At 39.2% G+C, this 19462-nt stretch overlaps 1 protein-coding gene across 1 annotated transcript in view; it reads left to right on the top strand.

The window, feature by feature from the left end:
* The window catches only part of TOX (thymocyte selection associated high mobility group box), a 226107-nt gene that overhangs the window by 102974 nt on the left and 103671 nt on the right, over window positions 1-19462 (top strand). The window contains exon 2 of the mRNA XM_075495718.1: window positions 14257-14322. Within this exon, the coding sequence (XP_075351833.1) occupies window positions 14257-14322 (66 nt within the window). The remainder of the gene's footprint in view (window positions 1-14256; window positions 14323-19462) is intronic.

Raw genomic sequence — 19462 nt, 5'->3', positions numbered from 1 at the left:
GAATAAAACACCAAATTAATTTTCTATCAAAACATGAATCTAATGATGGCACATTTTTGTACTCTGTTATTATTTCTGAACTTTTGACTTGTAGGCGCTGACATAAGGGAAAGTTGGGAGTATTACAAGAACTGTAGAGTGCAGGAAGAAACAGTGATACAGTATGACTAGCTATTTATGAATTCAGCTATTAAGATTCTGGAACCTCTGCAAAACCCCGGCGCCTCTTAATACTTCTCTTAGAAGAATATTACAAAACAGATTGTCACTGACACCAAAAGAGACTATGTGCCGAATGCGTGAGCCCATTTAATGGTTTGCCTAAAAATGAGAAAAAGGCAAAGTAGAGCTTCATTTCCTGGGCCTGATCACTGGATGTTCTACTCAATGTCAGTCTTGAAATCAATTGAATTGTACCAGCACAGACCCAGACCAGTACCCTGGTACAGGACCCGTCTGTGAAAAGGTGTTTCATTCTGAATTGCATTCAGATCAAGGACATTTTACTCCATCAGCAAATATATGATTATTTCAACTGGTGCTTTGTATGCCTTTTAATGTGGGAGTGAAGGAGCCAAATATGGTTTTGGTAATGTTTATGCAGCTGTTGTGTTTCTGCTGGGGTTGTATATCTGCAAATCAGAGCATGATTTGCCCATTTGATTTTCTCTGTTCCATCTTTACTTTTTTTTTTAACCTAATAGACACAGAATGAAGTTATTTAGACTGGGAAAGTTTAGTTTGAAAGTGAGTTTGACCATGTGAAGAAAGTTTATTCTGAGTATGCACAGTAGATACATCATCTTAGGTATGACCATCGAAGCTGTAGTTTTCAGTGGGTTGTTCCATAACTTTAAAAATGTTAATATGCATTTCAGTCTTCCAAACACAAAGAACATTTTAAAACAAAAATTATTCAAGCCATTTATTTCAAGTTTAATGTGCACTCATTTAATGGTCTTTAGGCATAGAAGATTATGATAATTTTCATCACAGATTTTATCAAATCTGGAGGATGGTGTATTAATAATTCAGCAGTTTATACAGAGAGGTGAGAGACTATAATATGGGGCACTAAAATGATAAGGCATATTTTCAATGACATTACTGTTATAGAGTACTTTCATTGATTAATAAAATGGCTAAAGAGTCTGACTAGGCTATAAGATTGCTGAAGTTAAACAACAATTATTGTACAATTGGGTAAACCAGAAGCAGATATTGTGATGCTGTGGGGAAAATGAAACATCAAAAGCTAATAAGAAGCCATTTTTATATCATAAAAGCATGAGAACAGCTCCATCAAGCTTTAATCACATTGTTATATTATACATTTATTTTAAAATTATGTTAGCTCATTAACAGTGGTTATAACATAGATTGTTATAATTATAGTAAGATTAGCAAATACTTAGTTTTGCTTCTATTTCCGTGCACCGAATGCACAGGCTGCACTGTGTGAGTCGTAGGATTATATGTCTAAAACATAGCACTTCTGTATTTCAAGGGGTTTGTTGTTACATTGGTGTCACAGTTCTGTTCAAAAATGCTGACACCCACTTTGCAGGGACTGGTATTTTAATGCCAGCCAAGGTGAGGGGAGCCCATGGCCACCTTGTCCGTAACTCGTCTCCTAGCCATGGGGTGCAGAGTACCTGTGTCCCTCTGAGCGGCTGCATGTGGGGAATGACTGCCAGTGAATCGCAGCCCTGCTGCAGCCTGGCCTGCCAGAAAGAAGCCTGCACCCGAGCTCCTTTCATGGTAAGTGGTGAAAATGAAGCACTTCCCTCGTGTCTCTGCGTGGCCCTTTCCAGCATAACAGAGCTCAGCTTGTTTCGCTGCATTCAGGGACTTCAGAAGTACATCAGGCTGGAAATTTTGAAGTTAAATAGTTTTGCCAATATTCATTTGACAAAACCATCATTGCCAGGTTTTTTCAGTTCTTCCTTAAGAAGAATTTCTCAGGGCCAGGATGTGATTTCTGTTCAAAACTGGAAAGACCGAGACCAGAAAATAATGTACTGTGAGGGAGAGTGCTCAGCTAGATGTGAGAGAGGCAAATTCAAGTCTACGTCATCAAGCACTTTTAGAAAGTTAACTGCCACAGGAAGTGATATGAGAAGACTATCCCGTAGCCTGTGGCTGTGGTGCACAATTGTTATATGAGGGAATAGCAGAGCAGGACTGAACCAGGGTTTCCCACAGTGCTGCTGTGTGCTTGAACAGGCACATTCTTCTGGTGAAAGAGTCTTTTTCATTTTTCATGTAAAAATGTTTCAAAGTTAGTTTCATCATAAGATTCATCTTGGAAATGGTTGATTTGAAAAAGCATAGGGCTCTGACTTGGGCTGAAAGCTGTGGAGCTTAGATCTTCACCATTTGTCATAGATCACGTTATCTACCCTAAATATATGGCAACTTTCCATGCTACTGTATAGGTCAGGAGAAGCTTTCAGAGGTTTCATTTATTAAGGGCTGGAAAAAAGCAAAGCATTTTCTAAATAAAGTGTGCAGGGAGGAAGAGGCTGATGCATACCCACAGTCTGGATGAACCCTGGGAATAGAGAACCTGTTCAGATTTGTCCACAGCTAGCTAGAGCACTACATTCATTTTGGACGGCACACGAGATGGTGAAAAGGACATCAGTAAAGGGAAGCACACAAGTGGTTACAAACGAGGAAATGTTTGGAAAAAAGCATGTTGTCAGAGAAGGTTAAAGGAATTTAAAATAGGCTTCCTGAAAAGAGGACAGAGTATCTGTCTTTAAGTGTGTTCAGGAGTGTTATTAAAAGGTAAGAATCATTAGTCTCAGCAGATTGTAAGGATGGAAAAAGGTCTTAAGATAAAATAGTAAAATTGCTGAAGAGTTTTAAATGAAAGGAGAAATTCATGGAAACACCATTGCTGGAGTTGTATGGGAGGCAGGACTTGACAATAAGCTTTTGCGTATGCTGTGTGAAACGTATTCTGCTATTATTCAAGGGATGGATTTGCCTGCCCAGGGAGCTTCCTCCCAGCGCTAACGTGACTGCCTCATGCTGATATGCATGGCCTCTTGGAAAGACAACAGCCATGATGCTGATAATGCCAGGTTTGAGTAACTTTTGCTATCTGATTTGCTGTGAGGAATGTACAACAGTAATAGATTCAGAGTGTACTGATGGGCAAAGCAGCAACCAGCGCTGAGGGTAGCACTCTCTTCAAGCGGGAGGGAGGAGGAGGTAGAAGGTACATTTTTCATCTGTAAAGGGTTTTGGTAAGAGAGTGGCAGGTACAACTGTAACTTGATATTTTAGCTCTTTACCTTCAAAACTAAGAAAAAATTGAAATATATTTGCGTAGACTTGTTTTTTCTGTTAAAAGAAAATATATCAAATGTATAAAGGAAACACTGTTGCAGACTCTTTAACAAAAAAAGTTGTTATGACTGCTACTGGACAAAATAGAAACAAAAGATGAAAACAGTCATGAAATAATTTAGTCATAAAATGAACTGTAATCTTGAAGGTCAAATTTTATCTTAAAAGGTGTAGAGAGAACACTTAGAATTTTTGAGAACTGATAAGTGATTTCATTACAGCAAGGACACATCTTCACTGAAGTCGATAAGAAAAAAAAGTAAAACAACTTTTCCTCTTCTGCTTTTGAGTAATATTTTGAACATTTCTAACCACATCTACTCTTGAATGACCTATTTTGGGATAGAATACTGCAAATTCTCTACATTGCTCTGTCAGTGTGTCTCAGCTCAATCTGTAGACCATCCTAGCAAAGAAGTAAGTCAAGCTACAAGGCTTGTCAAGCTTTTGAATCTTTGTTGGAACTGTAAACATAAAAATTCATGTTGCTTCAGATTCCTCTTTTGAACATGCATGGGGCTCCAACTTTTTGTTTGATGCTGGCAGGGAAATAAACGTGGGTGACATTCTTCATTAAAATAATCCTGTTGAAATTAATGGAGCTCCTCATGTACCAGAGTAACTGTGGATGGATGGTCCACATGGCTGCCACGGTAGCTGTTTTGGTAAACTACGATTGTGTATCAGCCCAACAACACCCTTGTCATTTAATAGATGTCTGTGTTTTGCTAAATCCTTGCAATTAGTCATTTTTGTTATCAGCCTCTCCAGGTCTGAATTAGTTGTACCTAATGAGAACCCATCAGACTGTGCTAAATAATTTGGTTTACCAGAAATTTAAGCTGATTTGTCCCATTTGAGTTTGGCACATACTTCAGTATTTTATGCCTGTTCCTGTAAATTTCTGAGTTCTCGGGTCCTATCTTATCACATATTTGAATGAGTGCTTGATTTTAAATACTCTCACACTGTCATCCCCTTCAACGCGATGATTTTAATGCATGTTATGCATGTGCTCAAATGACCTGCTGCATTGGTCTGGAGTGCTTAAGTTATTAGATGATCAAGCCTTTCAATAACTTCTTGAAATTGGTTTCTAAGTAAGCCATAGATTTCTAAGTGTGCCATGGGTTTTTTTTCCTTACTCTTTTAAACATGAGGCATAGCAGTATGCAGGCAAGATTTTCTAGTTACCTGGCAATTGTTACCTGTATTTTACTTCTCAAGACCTTCTGTCATAGGATTTTCAGAATAGTAGTGGAATTTTGCTTGTGCTTTTGTTGTTAATGTTGTTCTGGCCCATTTTATTTCTAAGATTCTGCTGTGTAGAAGCAGATGTACTTTCCCACAGGAACGACATATACCCCATTCACTCTATAAATAACATAGTGGGTCAAATTCTGTCCATGGGTCCCTGCACACAGCTCCCACTGTAGTCATGCAAGGGAATGGTTTTGTCCTAGTTGTGCAAAACTCATTCACTAAGGTCTATGGAGCCTCTCTTCTGCCATACTGCAACACAGGGGGCTCTGCACGTGAATATACAAAAAATGGTCTTTTTTTAGTCATCTGTCTGCTCTCTGTAGATCCTTTTTATTAAGCTTTCCTGTGTTTTGTTACATAATCTACCATTTGAAATGATGAGGCAGAGATGAATATTGACAAAAATGACTCTGAAATTCAAGGTAAGAAGGGCCCTGTTACCTTACCATTCTACCTGATCCAGTTCCTGTCCAAATGTCAATGGCACAATTCCCTTCACCTTCCATGATGCAGGATCAGACCTTGTCATGAAACTGGCCAGGTGTGTTGGAGCTGGAAAATATTACAAGCCTACCAGGTTAAACAAATTTCCTCAGCTACTGTAGGCAGAAAAAGAAAGGTCTAACCTTAGTTGTTCAAACCTTTCCACCTTATCACCCAATTTTCCCAGTGGGTGGCTACATCTATAATTTAGTGTGGATTGAGTAAAATAATAACAAAAGCACTTGCCACTTTGATCTCGGTATGTTTATTTAATGAGTGTTCAATATGCAAGAGATAGTTTAGCATAGGAGTCCAGACTACAGTGCATTGGTTTGGTTTTTTTTTATTTTTATTTTATTTTATTTAACACCCAAGGTTAAAAGGAGCAGGAGCCCAGCAGAGAGAGTTCAGAGTTCATCTCTGCATGCTCACTGTCTTCCATTTAAATGTACACAAAGGACTAATACAGTACCCGCTCTCCCCTGGGCTGTCTTTGATACACTCAGCTGTGCCTGGACTCTGCCACTCCTCCTATCAGTCTGATCCTACTTCTATTAGCCCGCTGTGCTCAGCACTGTAACCTCATTCAGCTAGCGCTCTGCATGCAGGCTAACAACTTCAAGGCTCTGTCAGGCATTGACACATGCAGACTCCAAGCGAGAAGCTAAACACCCCCCTTCACCTCCTCTCCGGTTACACATTAACCTCTATTAAGTGCAGGAAAAACACAAATGCTGTAGTGCCATCATTCAGGTTTTAACTACCAGTGTATATTTAGATATTCAGCCAGCTTGCCACCATTGAGAATGTACTTGGCAAACCCTCTGGTTCCTCCCCTTTCTCGCAACGAGAGTGGTAAATAGTGAGTTAGCTTGGGGAATGCAATGGTAGAAGGTCTGGGTTGGATATTTACGGCACAGGCATAAAAATCTGAGAGGAAACTTTGACTGCACTGCCTATACTTTTTTGGCAATAGTATGTGTTATAAATGGAAAATGAGATGAAAATGGTTTCACTCTAGGAGAATCAAGCAGGGTATTTTCAAAACATGTCCTCTTTGAAAGCCAGGCTGTAGAAAAGACACAATGCAATGCTAGTCTGCAAGCCCTATCGCACTTTGATCCAAGCAGTGAATGTATCAAAGTCCATTGGGTGCTATGGGCAGAGAGAGTTTTGTCGCTGTTTTTGGCTCTTTCTAAGTATAGGAAATGTCTGACAGAATTTCTGTCAGCAAAGCAGCACCCTCTCTTCCCGCTCTGGGGCTCACTGCCAGTGCCCACCCACCTTGTGGCTTGCTCCCACTCTTCGGGGAGCCATTGAGACCGGGACAGATTCCTTCCCAACTCCAATATGCCTAGCCCACACATCACTGTACTTGGATTAATTAAACACATCACACCCCATATTCCTGGTTTAGACTCTTTGGACATCATGTAGGAAAATGATAGAGACATAAAGGATTTTCCTAATACTTTACTCCTGAAAACGAGTTACAGAATTAAAATTAATAACAATAATAAACTTGAGACATGCCATCTCCTCTCTAATGCTTGGCACATCAAACTTTCTGTGACCTGAAGGGCTCTTAGTGTTCCACGTGGGACAGGACTTCTCCATGTCCTGCCAGTCTGGCCATACAGGGACATCCAGCTCTGCAAAGAAATTTGACTTCTTTTTGCCATGGTGCTCCATTCAGGCATTTTCACCCAATCTCATAGTCTTCCAGTACTCTCCTCTTTTCAAAAAAAGATCCTGGAAGGAAGGAGGGAAGATGGCAGAACAGAGACAATCAAAGTTGATAGTACTAGATTGTTTTTTGACAATTTTCCTGTGATAGTCCTTCAGCGAGGTGTCAAGCCCCTTTCCCAGGATGGATGCCTGTCTGGAATGCATTACTGTAACCTGTCTTGGGCAAATTTAAACATGTGTTCAGTACAGCATACAAAATGGAGTTCAGGGGACAAAATGGAGTTTCAATTTAATACAGACAGCGCTCTGCCAAACTGTGTCAAGAAAGGGATTTACCATCGTGTAATAATGTTTACAAAGCATGTCTGTTTTTATCTTTAATGGTTGCCGTAACAAGATCAACTGTTTCTTTAGCATAGCCATTTGATGATTTATATTGTATCCCATCATTATTTTAGTCTCATTTCAGCAGCTCTGAGTAAAATAAAATATCACTCTGTTTGTCATCGAGCAACCTGAGAAAATGCCTACTCTTGGCATTTGGTTTAAAATAAACAAAATTACCTAGTTTTAAAGCTTTTTCAGGATTAGTGGCTTTTAGATAATGTAATTTACAAATGATATCTATAAACTGTAAGCACTAAAATCACTAACTCACTAGAAATAAATAATCTTTTTACACAATGTTATTGCAACATTTTCTTAAAATGAAACACAACGAATTATGTTGGGGTGCCGTCAGAGCAAGGTAAATTATAGTTAAAAGGTATAGCTCAAGTTTAAATTTAAATCTAGCTTCCAGTTCCAATCTAAGATGGGAGAAATTTGTATTTATATTATGTGATTAATAACACAGGCTTTGAAGATCTGTAACATCCTTTGAAGAAATCAAGATGTCGAGTCCAAGTGGCTTTACCCAGAAGCTGAACTTATTAAATACAGCAACTTTCACCAATTTGATCATCTCTCCCCTTGCTTCTTCTCCTTTAATCTCTATGTTTCAGGATATTGCTGTTTGTCCTGGTTTCGGCTGGGACAGAGTTAATTTTCTTTCTAGTAGCTGGTATAGTGCTGTGTTTTGGATTTAGGATGAGCATAATGTTGATAACACACTGATGTTTTAGTTGTTGCTAAGTAATGTTTACACTGGTCAAGGGCTTTTCAGCTTCCCATGCTCTGCCAGGTGCACAAGAAGCTGGGAGGGGGCACAGCCGGGACAGCTGACCCCAACTGGCCCAAGGGCTATTCCATACCATATGGCGTCATGCTCAGTATATATAAACTAGGGGAAAGCCGGCTGGGGGGCTGCTGCTTGGGAACTAGTGGAGAGCAATTGCATTGTGCGTCACTTGCTTTGCATATTCTATTATTATTATTATTATTATTATTATTATTATTATTATTATTATTATTACTATTACTATTACTATTACTATTATTATTATTATATTTTATAGTATTTAATTTTATTTCAATTATTAAACTGTTCTTATCTCAACCCATGAGTTTTCTCACTTTTACTCTTCTGATTCTCTCGCCCATCCCACCACGGGGGGAGTGAGTGAGCGGCTGGGTGGTGCTCAGTTGCTGGCTGGGGTTAAACCACAACAGTCCTTTTTGGAGCAAAACAGCATCTGAAGTTGCTCCCCCTCCACACCCCAGCCCCAAGCTTGTTTTGGCATCAAAAGCCATATGGGCTAGTATTCATCATGCTTCCCTGCCTACACTGCAGTTGGACGAGCTGTAGTACTATCATACTGTGCTGCACTTCAGTATGAACTAGAAGAAGCTCAAAGATCCATGTGCTTGATTTTTTTTTTTTTCTTTTAGCTAATATAACTATGCCTGCAGAACTTAGGGCACATATATATATATGTGTGTGTGTGTGTACAAAGAGAAAGCAAATATGCAATTCCCTCAGAAGTTGAAAACTGTGGATGAAAAAGGAGCAAAATAAACCCTCACTTCTCTCAACAACAGCAAAGAAGTGTGAGGTAGCAAGAAAAGAGAGATAAAGAGACGGGTGAAAATGCGTTCTCCCTGTAATCCAGATAGCACAGGTGACCCTGGCAGTGAAGACAGGGTGACTTGGCATAGAAGAAGGTAGCCCGTGGGGAGGGGAGGACACATAGTTAGGCTGGAAGCCTCTGTTGAACCTCTGCATCCATGTGGCAGTTGTCATGTGAACTAGCTACATGAAGTTAATGCAGTTATGTCTCTGCATTTATAATCACTGTATACGCACATACAGTTAGCAGTATATAAATATGTTTTGTTTCCAGTTATCCTCTTTGGCTTTCAAACCCTTCTAGTTCTTTCTGCCCTATTGCACCTTCCTTTTTGTCTTCCAAATTATTCTGTGTATGTAGGCTATAATGAAGGTTCTTTAAGTTGATGTCACCATGAGAAATTTTGTTGTCTATTTGTTTTTGTGCAACCTGATTATAATGTCTTCGTGACATAGTCCACACAGGGTGTTTTTCATTTGAAGAAGCACATAAAGAATAAATAAAAAAATTCCATTCTTGCAAGCTTTGCTACTTCATAATCATTATTATAAATGCTGGCAGAGTTGGCTGCAACCTAAGTGGGAAGATTAAAACGGGCTTCCTGGCCATGACTACATCATATGACTCTGATGTGATGCCATGCTAATGGGAGACAAAAGCCAGCTTTGGATCCCTTGGTAAATCCATGCCTGATAAAACAGTCATAACACTCTGGACATTTGCTGAACTCTGCCATAGCTCTTGCATCAGTAACAGTCAGCCAGTGTTTATGTAATTACATTCCTAACTTATATGAGTAAATTGCATTTAATAACAGCACTTGGGTATTTTGTGCATGTTGGTTGCTGAACATTATAGCTTGTCTTACAAAGGTTATTCTAAGGGAGATTCTAACTGGCCATGCCATAGCGTTGCCTGAATGTTTTATTTATAATAATCATTTAAATAAAAAATATGATGCAATTCTGGATATATATTAAAACCAGCTCCCAGTTATATATCTTTTCATATTACAATGCAGTCATATTCTTAGTTTGCTCTCACCCAAACTTCTCATGCAGTTACACTTTAATATGAAAAGAAATGTTGTCAAGAGTAGTTATTATGACACTTCAGAATATTGTATTAGCATTCACTTTTAATAGATAAAAATGAAAGATTTTGAAATCTGCCCGTAATGATACTGAAGGATCTTGGAGACACATTGGGAAAGCTTTAGATGAAATGTCATATGATATATATACATCATACATAGGTTCATAAAAGACAGTTCATTTAACTGCCTGCCTTTGTGTTTTGTCTGTTCTGTTTGGATGAATCATCCACAGGCTAAAAGTGACGCTTGTGCAGTTTCTTTGTTTGAAATCAAGCACAGTGAGTGGGAGGGAAGTTTAGGGAATACAAGGTTCTTGTAGACCTGGGATGATGAGTAACATAAGACGATTTTGGAGGCATGGAGTATAACCTGGAAGAAAAATCTGGTGGTTGGAGGCATCTTTGGGTCGTATCTGTTGATCTTTTGACTCACTGTCTGATCCAGATAGGTTGCTTGAACAGCTGTTGCATGAATCGCCTCATTTGTAAAGCTGAATTCAAGGTGGACGTAGTATGAGTTGAGTTAAGCTGTCCTGGAGGAGAGTTGTTGAGAGGTGCCATGCTGCAGAGCCTGCATGTTACAAAGCAGTGTATAAAAAGGCGAAATGATTCAATGTTCATTTGTGGGGTTTAGGGGCTTGTTTTGGAAGCTTCTGATACACATGGGAAAAAACACCAGTAGGACACCTTCCAGTTGATCAAATTGTTGGCATTTTTTTCTCAGTTTATTGTTTCAGTGTGGGATAGTCACATTTGTGCAAGGTGGGCACAGATACAATGTGCTGCATCAGTGTCTGAACTTCTTGTTATTGAAGGCTTGTGTACTGTTTTTATGGCTGGGGTGGGATGTATAGGTCATCTGTATTCCACACTTCTTTGGTAGTTGGGAAAGGGGATGATGAATAAACAATTCAGTATTGAAGTAAACATTTTGTTTTATTTTGGTATACAAAAATCAGAATTTCACTTTTTTATAAACACTTTAGTAAACATTGAGAACTTAAAGGAGGCATCTCCTGACAATACCCACTGTAGGAAGTGCATGTGCATATGCTTCATCATTCGAGTTTACGGGTGTTTTTCAGGCTCACATCTGAAGTCTTAGGAACTGCCAAGAAGCCATGCACCACACTGCACTAGACTGAGGGCAGATAATAACTTATATAGTTGTAAATGTAGTACAAATACTAACACAGCAACAGTGTTAGTGTCAGCTAATACATTACAGTCTGCATCCTGCAAATATAAACAGTACAAAAAATGCACATTGCATCAAATCTTATTGAACTATACAACCTATTACAGAACACCTTACACATACTTCTAACAAGCAGATGCTGAATATTGCAGTGACTAAACTCCATGTTTGACTATTGAAGAAATTAAGTAATAAATCAAAAAGCTGCTGGGTATTTTTAGATATTAACAGGTCACTCATTTTACAGACGTTATGCATCAATATATTTTTCTGAGAATTTACCCTAACAAATTCACTCAAATCGTTGCGTAAGGTCTTTTCTCGTTTAAGGCCAAGCCAAAAGGCCAGGAAGTTTAACTTTAGGTATATTTTTGGGTTTTGGTTTCATTGATACATGCTCACATTAAGTCCACAGGCCATGGTAGAACAAATGCATTTCAGAGCTAAATAGAGGGCCACAAGCAACGAAAAGGAAAGGCTGAGAACCAAGATCCTATCAATGCCTGAGGCACCACTAGTAGCAAGGCACCGATCAGGTAGGCAGATGATCCCACAATTAACACACAGAATGATGAAAGTTTCCAAGATTCATGGAAAAATGACCTTAGAGACACTTTTCTGTGAATGCAGACTTGGTGATTGCAAGCTTGGGAGCAAGGACACATAACCAAACATCCAAAAGAGGGAATTATCTGAAAGACTAGTATACTTCATAAAGATTCTTAAATCACAGGCTCAGGCATTATGGAAGGCAAAATAAATTGAAATAACCCTGGACTGTATCTAGCCTGTATGCAGAAAAGGAAAGAAATTTCTTCATGCTCTTTGCAGCTAAACATGTGCAACATAATATTTGAATTATAGCAATGTTTACAAGTAGTGCAGCAAATATATGAGGGTAATGAGGGAAATTCAAAATAGGAGACTTAAGGAATCATGCGTTCCAGGGCAGATAGGACTACCATAACCAGCCAACGTAACTATCCTGTCCATAGGATTTCTCATAAATACGATATGGAATGCATCTTTTCTGAAAAAGATATCTAACTTCATCTTAAAATGTTCAAGAAATGATGAGTTTGCTGTTGACATAATGCTTAATTACCTTCTAAAGTAGGAACTTGTATCTTATTTCAGAACTGAATTTCTCTAACTCCCATTTCGCAACGCTAGATCTCATTATACCACTGTCAGGAAGGCTGACATCTTGCTATCAGACATCTTTCCAGGGTGTAAGTACCAATCGCAGTGATCAAGGCACCTTTCAGCCTTTCGTCTGACAAGCTGAATAAGTTGAGCTCCTGTAGGCCTTGCACTGGAACGCTTGGTTTCCAACCGCAGGCGGTGAAATCTCTCTTCAGAGTTTCACCTGTCCATCTGAGTAGAAGAAACAATGCATTTTTTCCAGTGTGCAAACAATCCAGGTGCTAAAATTTTTTTCCCCAAAACTCTACTTTGAATGCTAATAAATAAGAACATTCTTGAATGAGAAAGCTGAAATAAATGGCAAGTGTAAACAAGAAACAATAAAGGAACAACCATCAATCCCTATTTTTAAGATCTAATCCAACTATCTCTATTCCATCAAACTTTGGAAACACTCTATTCCCTATGGCAGATCTGTGCCCGTGGCATAACCCTTTCCCTCCCATGAAACCAGGGCTTCTGACAGATAGGCTGTGACTATCTATTAAATAGCTCTGGCCAGGAAGCGCAGACCATCAACTGCTGTGCCAGGAGCTGGCACTTGTTCATTTCTACCGCTGCTGTTACAAGCCTTGTAGCTTCTGGCAGAAAAAGAGGATGAACAGTTGGAAGCCAAAGCCTTTTCAGCTGCCTCAGCAAAAATTGGTAGAGCTATCTTGCCAAAGCCACAGTTTGACTTTGCCACCTTGATCTAGTTGAATATCCCGTACCTTGCAGGTAGAATATCCCGTACCTTGCAGGTAGAATATCCCAAGAAGCTCAGCACGGATCAAGAAATGTCTAGGGGATATTTCACTGCCACCTTCTGTAGGAGTAGAGCAAGCTCAGTAGTGGGGACTTTTTAAAAATGCTGCCCCACAATCAAAAATAATGGCTCATTTCCAAAATATGTCACTCTAAGAATTCACAGAAGGGGTCAGGTGAAAGTTATTTAAAACAGACCTCGTAACAGCTGGAAATTTGTGGTTGATGACTGGGGATAGGGATTCCTGCTGTTGTTCATTTCTACTTGAAAGGTTTGAAAAGATTTTCCCTACCTCTTGAGCAGACACTGGGACTATAGTTGCCTTGTTGGCACTGCCACTTGAGCGGGCATGACAAGAGTTCTGTGGGGACATTTTCCAGATTACATAAGAAATCAGTAGTTTTATACTTCTTTGTGTTGGTACAGGATGAGGCTTCAGTTCTACAGTTTTCCTCCATCTAGACCTTCAGATTTTAATCAACTCCTTTCTATCACATTTCTGTTACTTCTTAACTGCAGCTAAGGGGAGAAAAAGAACAACAACAAAAAAGCTTTGTGTACATTTCCAGGAATGGTATTTATCATTTACGGAAGGGTATTTTTGCAGTTCTGATTATGAATGTTTACTTTATTCACACATCGAGCAAACTATCCTCTTATACCATACGGTCAGGAGGTATATACTGTTTCATACATTTGGATGTCTGAAAGCTGTCTGGAAATATATTTCTTACTTTCTGATACGGGAACATTTCAATAGGAGAGGGTTTAATTTGTTTTGAAATTTCAACTCTTGTTCTGCTCAGAAGCTAAAGTTGGAAGCCATTAAGATGCATTTTAGTGCAGTTTCTGTTCTCATCTTCCTTTTCTCAGTAACTGCGCAATTCACTTAGTACTTCATTACAACCAACAGCAATATGTATACATGGTGCACAAAATGAGCCATTTTGTTTTAAAACAGATTGCAGATGAAAGGAAACCATTCATTTCTTGCTTGCTAGCTGTAATTACTAGAGCGCTAATTACTCCAAATCACTGTCATCCAGGGTCAATAAGGATGACAACAGGAACATCAAAGACAAGATGCACACACGCAATTACAAGTCTCTAAAACCAGGCTGTAATATTATTTTATAGCTACTGTTTTTTTCAGTTAATGCTGAAAAATATTCAAGTTTGCTGAATGTTTACTATTATTTCCATTGCAGTTTGACGGTGAGAACATGTATATGAGTATGACAGAGCCGAGCCAGGACTATGTGCCAGCCAGCCAGGTGGGTTAATTAATCTTCTCTGCCTTGTTTCAAATTGTAATTAAACAAATTCAAAGAGTTGCATTGCAAATGAGTGGCACTATCAGTAACTGCTGCAATCAGGAATAATCATAATTTATAAACAAAGCATTTAAGCCTTGTTTCCAGTTAATGAGATAGAGCTGATAAAACACCAGAGTTGGCGTTTGTTGAAAGATACTACCTTGTTTCCTCTCCAGAATGCAAGCAGCTGTTTTGCCAGCATGATCTTTCCTAAACAGTTGTTTTACCTTCAGGAAATAAAGTCTTTACAGGTGCAGGTTATTTGTTTATCTGACTGCAGACAAGTTAATCATTATAAGCTACACATGCCACAAATAGCTTTAATTATCACTTGTAGGCCAGTTGTAGTTGAAGAATTGCATTTTTAACACTAATCTGAGGGCTGAGGAATGTTGCCAACGTTACACCATTAGCATGGGGTTAAGGCAATGACTTGGTCTTCTGTAGCTTGCAGCCCAAAGGGTTTAATGTGATGTGGATTCTTTACAGGTATTTTTGAGTCCTTTCCCTTTTGGGTAACCCTACACACTAAATTCTGATATTAGGTGTATATTTAAATATCTTTCACCTTTCCACTTGAACCCTAAGATACTATAGATTTCTAAGAATGAAAGATTTGAATTGCCTCATAAAAAGCAAAAACAGTTTTGAAATTTTTGGTTTGTCTAACTGTAGCTACATCTATGTGTAGAGGACAAATTTTCATTTACTTCACATGTTTCGGTCAGTTTAATTCCACATTAGTAAGTGATGGTGATAGTGGTGCAGGTCAGTTAGATTGTGTCAGAAATTGCCCTGAATAATCAGACTTGTGGTCTAGGTCATGCAATAACTGAGGCCCAGCGGTGGCTAGTCTGATATACCTATTTCCTTGAATAATCAGACTTGTGGTCTAGGTCATGCAATATCTCAGGCCCAGCAGTGGCTGGTCCTCTTTCTGACAGGAGCAGTAGGATTATATGAAGAGCTCTCATTAGGTGGGAAATGTTTGCATTTGTAGTAAATGTGTGTAGATGAGCAGGATGTCATTTAGGAATCAACAGCTTTGGAAAGTGACAGTACATTCAAAGCTAAATGTCCACATGAAGTACGGTTTTTCAGATAGCCGTGTTGGTCTAACTAATCATGATGTGTAGTACATGGGTTCATTTGGGGACAGGGAAGCAGAAGGTTGTGTGAGATGAGCTACATTGTTCAATCAAAAAGACTGTCTTTAAAATGATCCACCATGTTGCTTCCCAGCTTTCTGTTGAAGTTATTCTGAAATGCCTTTAGAGACCAACTGTACTTTGTGTTTAGGATTTCTGCGTGATTGAACTTATTCAGCTAAGAACCCTCCAAGATCCAGAGGTAGTTTAGAATAGAACTGTTTGATTAAAAAATGAAAAATTATATTATTAATTTTTCTCTAACCATTAATCCAAAAACTGTACTGACAAGTTTTAGTATTACTATTAGATTAAAGCAGCCTAGTATCATCTCATTTATGCCTTAAGGGTTTTGAAGTGCAAGGGCTAATTGAATTTGTTTGAAACAGTAGAAATACAAACTCTGTGAATGATTGCTGTTATAAGGCAGCTGCTACCTTTCAGAGAATCATTATGTCTGTCTTAAATAGTTTTGAATAAAGAATTGCAAATCCACATTATACATCAGAATTATTTTTCTTCTGTTGATATTTTTGTACTGTGTATGCATGTAGTTTAAATAATTTAAATGGCACATTGAAAAATTAAGAGTATAAGTTTTAATCTTTTATGCAGTTTCTACATGTGCTAACAAGGCCCAGATCCTCAGAGATATTTATGCGTCCAGCACTCACTGGTTTCAGTAGAAGTAAGGTGTTTAAAGTACCTTTAAAGATCCAGGCCTAGATATTTTAAGTGCAAATGATTTTGTCTTCAAGGAAAAAATCTATCAAATGTGACATTTCAAATTCAAAGGTGACAGAAAACCCTGAATGCTTACTAAGGGCTGGAACCAAGAAAGGGCTTACAGATTTAAAATCTCGCTATGCCAAAGCCAAGCTCTTGGGTGTCTGGCTCCCGGGTGGAGTTCAAAATCCAGATGCAGGTGTCAAAACTCTGTTCTTTGCTGGGGGATCCATGTGGCAAGAGCTAGCTCAACTGTTAGGCACCGTAGTTTAAATTATTACTGAATGCACTCTGGTCAAACAGCCTCCTGTGCCTGTTTGAGAGAAGCCATCAGCCTTGGGCTGTTGCACCCTCCTTTCCCTTACTGTGATTCTCTCCTGGTGCTTGCACTGTTGCAGCATTTTTTAAGTGAATACAGATGAAAGTCTGTAATAATAACAATGTTTTTAAAAGGAGGCAGAAGCCACACTAGGAGCAGGAAGCCGGGGGTGTGTTGGAAATCCTGCCTCTGTCTTGTTTAGGTAAGAACTAGGACTGTGAGAGAAGCCTTCCTGAACCTGTTGCTGATGTAGATAGCTGCTAGTCATTCCTCAAAGGAGCTAAGAAGCTCTCCATTGACAGTATTGGCAAGGTCGTCACCGACTGTAATGGTGACTGATGGAACACCGACTGTTCCTATCTCACGCGTAAACATTTGGTGGTCGCCCAAAATTGGTGAACTGACTACCATTTCAACAGCCAATCTGCTTGTTAAAACTGGACAAAATACGATATTCACTGCTCTGAAAAGAAACCATGCCAGATTACGTGGCTTACTGGGGAGGGAGAGGAAGAGGAAAGGATGTGAGTGTATTTTCTGGTCCCTGTTTTCAGGACTGTTTGTTCATGTTCCACTTGCTGTTACCGGATATAAAACAAATAATCCCATAAGAAGAGATGAGAAAATGTTGTCTCCCAGGTGAAAGTCTAGTCACTTAATCCATAGAGTTTTTGCCTGTGTCCATTTTCTGTCTGTCCTCACAAGCCTTGCAGTTGCATGACTTCAGCGAGAGGATTGCAAGGCTCCCTACCATCCCCAATAACTTGGCTGTTCCTCTGTGAGATCAGAGATGAGGGTTTGAACCTTGTCAGAATGAGGAGTGAATTCATTTCTCCAGTCTTCTTGATGGATTCACATCTGTTAACTAAAATACGAATCCCACATGTTAGGAGATGCATGGTCCTATCGGAAAATTTTATTCAAGCTCTGATCGTGCTGACTGAGTCAGACGCAAGCATCAGTTTCTAATTTCAGAGTCTGACACAGCTTATTTGGGAGGTAGGTTGGCAGACTGAGTCATGGTATACGACACCAAAGACCACGGGGTTTCCACTAGGCTGTCTTCAGGATTATGTGACTATAGAGGCAGGATTTTTGGGGTCCTGATGCATGCTGACATGCTCATGTCCTTGCTTTGGATCTAACCCTGAGAAGTTAGGTTTGCTTGTTTTGCCTTTTCCCTCTAACTTTTCCTAGAATCCAACATTTCAAGAAATTCGGGGGCTATAAAATAAACTGTGTTGCAGAAGCAAATAAGATTTAGACATCAGAAATGTTTCAATTGCCCTGAAAAAGCTGAACTTTGCACTTCAGTTCTTTCTGTTTACTGCAAAGTGTTCATATCCAGAAAAACATCACCTTGTATTATTTTAAGGGTTTTAATCAATTTATCCCCTTTAGGCTAACATAAATAAAAGCTCAGCCATTGGACAGGAAAAATACAGTTTTGTTCCTTTTGCTATATAACATCAAACATCTGCATAGCTTGGTAATCCAAGACAAGTTGCCTCGCAGCATCCCTCAACCATTATCATTTCTGTTCAATTTTCAAATCAGTACATGCTTTGGGACTTATAGACTAAGTTGCTAAGTAGCAACATATGGCTCACTACTGTTCCTGTGATGTCGCTGCAAGCAAATAGCATAATTCTATACTCGAAATGATTTTTACAGAAAGCCAGTGCTGGAACTGAGCCAGAAGTGTAAGTATACAGTAAAAATTAATGATATTCTTTTAGACTGTCCCAAAAGGCTGTTTGGCAATGTTGTCTCTGTGTACATTTTATATATACATGTAAGTACTGTATTTTTGGTTATGATATATGTAGTACAGGACACTGAACTGCAGGCATCTCCTAAATGAGTTATGCTAGCCATATTAACAAACATACATAGTAAAACTACATGACATTTTCACTACTAATTGCACTTCGATCTGAAAATATTTATCATTTTAAAATAAAACTATGCCAACTGCTCTGCATTTCAAATTCGCACAAATATATTGTTTTCTCCCCACACCTATAATTGGAATCTCAGAGATTAATTGTTCTTCATGTAATTCCGCCTCCTGTAATTTGTGGGCCACGCACAGCACAGTATAAAATTATATTGTTTATTTTACATTTCCTCCTAGTCACAACACAAAATGTAATTCAGGACTCCGTTGCACAAAGCCTTGGCACTTTTGTAGCCTTCCTGAGGCCTGGTAAAAGTTAAGGGTAGCTAATCCAGCTGCCAAATCCCCTGCACAATCCAAAGGGAGGAGAACTGGCCTGGAGCTGATGGTTTGGGGCAGTACCCCCATTGCCCCAGTGGGAAGAAAAGAGACACCTGAGGCAGAGGAAGGAATACTGCTTGCACAGAGACGGTATTTTCCTCCCTCCCAGAGCTATGCCAGGCAGATATGTATAAGATATGTATGCATGGTCTTTGATACAGTGGGCACCATGGGTGTCAAAACTGTTTTGACCTATACAGCTCCAGGGTAAAACAGGATAGAATTATGTCCAACAGAGAGATTTTCCATGTTAATAGGAAAGTAAAGGGTTCCCCTCCCTTTTGTTGCCGTACGCACATGGTCATAGATATATCCCTAACTTCTTATTTCATGTTTATACCCTAATTTCTTAGAGTATTAATGGGATAGCTGTTACTCATGTGAAGCAGGGATGGATAAATGCTACATAATAGCTACCCTCTCTTGCTCTGTATCGGTCCTTCCCTGTAGGCAGACTAGAATTTCAGGGTACTGTATTTATGCATTCCTGCCAGAAGATATGACTCCTCTCTTGTTGCTCCTCTAGAGCCAGAGTCAGCAGAGCAAGGCAGAAGTTAGCTGCCTTGGAAAGGATTCAGGAAAAGCAACGTTCTTAGATGGAGGACCACTAAGTGGTCCAGTGTA

Source organism: Mycteria americana, chromosome 2 (genome assembly GCF_035582795.1).
Source record: "Mycteria americana isolate JAX WOST 10 ecotype Jacksonville Zoo and Gardens chromosome 2, USCA_MyAme_1.0, whole genome shotgun sequence".
Taxonomy (NCBI): Eukaryota; Metazoa; Chordata; class Aves; order Ciconiiformes; family Ciconiidae; genus Mycteria; species Mycteria americana.
This window is presented reverse-complemented; position numbering and strand designations above follow the sequence as displayed.